The following is a 1,468-nucleotide window of genomic DNA, read 5'->3' as shown; positions in this document are numbered from 1 at the left end:
ACTTTTTTGGCAGCTGCAGCCCACAGCTGGCTCATGTTTAAGTGACTGTCCACTAATATCCCTCTCACAGTTACTACTATTGGGCCAGGTACCACCTATACCATACCTGTGCATTTGGGGTTTTTGTTTTTGTCTAAATATAAAAACCTTATTTTTCTCACCACTGAATTTCATTTTGTTAGATGAGGATCTTCATGGATTCACTCAACCAAACACAGAGGACAGAATTTATCTTCCTGCCATTCTCCAGCCTTCGGAGCCACCAGGTCCACCTTTTCTTGGTGTTCCTTGCTGCCTATTTGGTCACCCTGCTGGGCAACGTCATGATCATAATCTTGATTCTCCTGGATTCCCGTCTCCACACCCCCATGTACTTCTTCCTCAGCCAGCTCTCCTGCTTGGACATCTGCCTTTCTTCTGTGGTGGTACCAAAGATCCTGGTGAACTTCCTACGCCAGCAATACACCATCTCCTACAACCAGTGCCTGGCACAAGCTTTCTTCCTGATTGGCTTTGCGGGATGTGAGCCGGCACTGCTGGCCATCATGGCCTATGACCGCTATGCCGCCATCTGCCAACCTTTACACTATGCCCACCTGATGAGGGACAAGGTCTGTGTGCAGATGTCTGTGGCCATCTGGCTCTGGGGCTTCCTGGACTCAGCCATCCACATTGCTCTGGCCTCCAGGTTGGAGTTTTGTGGAAACAACAATGTTCCTCACATCTTTTGTGATGTTCCCCCATTACTGAAAATCACCTGCAGTGATACCTGGGCCAACGAATTGGCCAATCACATCACCAGCATCTTTGTAGGCCTCGGTCCCTTCCTCTTCATCATCCTGTCCTATTTTTTAATTTTGGTCTCTATTTTGAAGATTCGTTCTAGCACCGGCAGGCACAAAGCCTTCTCCACTTGTGCATCACACATTGTTGTGGTAACCCTCTGCGTTGGAAATGGATACTTGAACTACAACCAGCCCAGTGCTGGCTACTCCATAGAAACTGACACTCTGATCTCCACATCATTTTGCATCGTCACCCCCATGCTGAACCCCTTAATCTACAGCCTTCGCAACAAGGAGGTGAAGGGGGCCCTGAGGAAGCTTCTCAGCTGCTGGAAGACAGCATGGCATTGATTTTTAAGAGGGAAGAGCAGAGGAGGATTGCTCCTCATTTGACCCGGTTCAGCCAAACTGGTAGTGGTGGCGGTGGGATGCTTTTGCTCATGAGCGCACAACCACGAGCGAACCAGTAGTAAACTGGTTAGCAAACCACCACTGGGGCAGAGAAGATGCTAAACTTCATGTCTCTGACTTTAGGAAGGATAAAAGAGAAAAATAGAAAGAAGAAGGGGATGGAGACTAGGAAGGAAGGAAGTAGAGAAGGAAGGGAGGGAGAAAGGAAAGAGAAAACAAGGTGTTGTCTTAGCAGGTGCGAAGGATGGTAAACAAAGCATTCTAAACTATAC

General features: G+C 48.1%; 1 protein-coding gene across 1 annotated transcript; it reads left to right on the top strand.

The window, feature by feature from the left end:
• Nucleotides 1-194: 194 nt before the first annotated feature.
• On the top strand, nucleotides 195-1,136 carry LOC148043959 (olfactory receptor 5V1-like). The gene has a single exon (XM_087722497.1). The coding sequence runs from the start codon at nucleotides 195-197 to the stop codon at nucleotides 1,134-1,136; it is 942 nt and encodes a 313-aa protein (XP_087578623.1).
• The last annotated feature ends 332 nt before the right edge of the window (nucleotides 1,137-1,468 follow it).

This window comes from Thamnophis sirtalis, unplaced genomic scaffold (genome assembly GCF_051295495.1).
Source record: "Thamnophis sirtalis isolate CommonGarterSnake01/CBP01778 unplaced genomic scaffold, rThaSir2_p1.2 scaffold_9, whole genome shotgun sequence".
Taxonomy (NCBI): Eukaryota; Metazoa; Chordata; class Lepidosauria; order Squamata; family Natricidae; genus Thamnophis; species Thamnophis sirtalis.
Note: the sequence above shows the minus strand (reverse complement) of the source record. Positions and strands in the feature narration are given on the sequence as shown.

Coding starts and splice junctions, on each gene's coding strand:
- LOC148043959 (XM_087722497.1), top strand. CDS start 195: ATGGATTCACTCAACCAAACACAGAGGACAGAATTTATCTTCCTGCCA.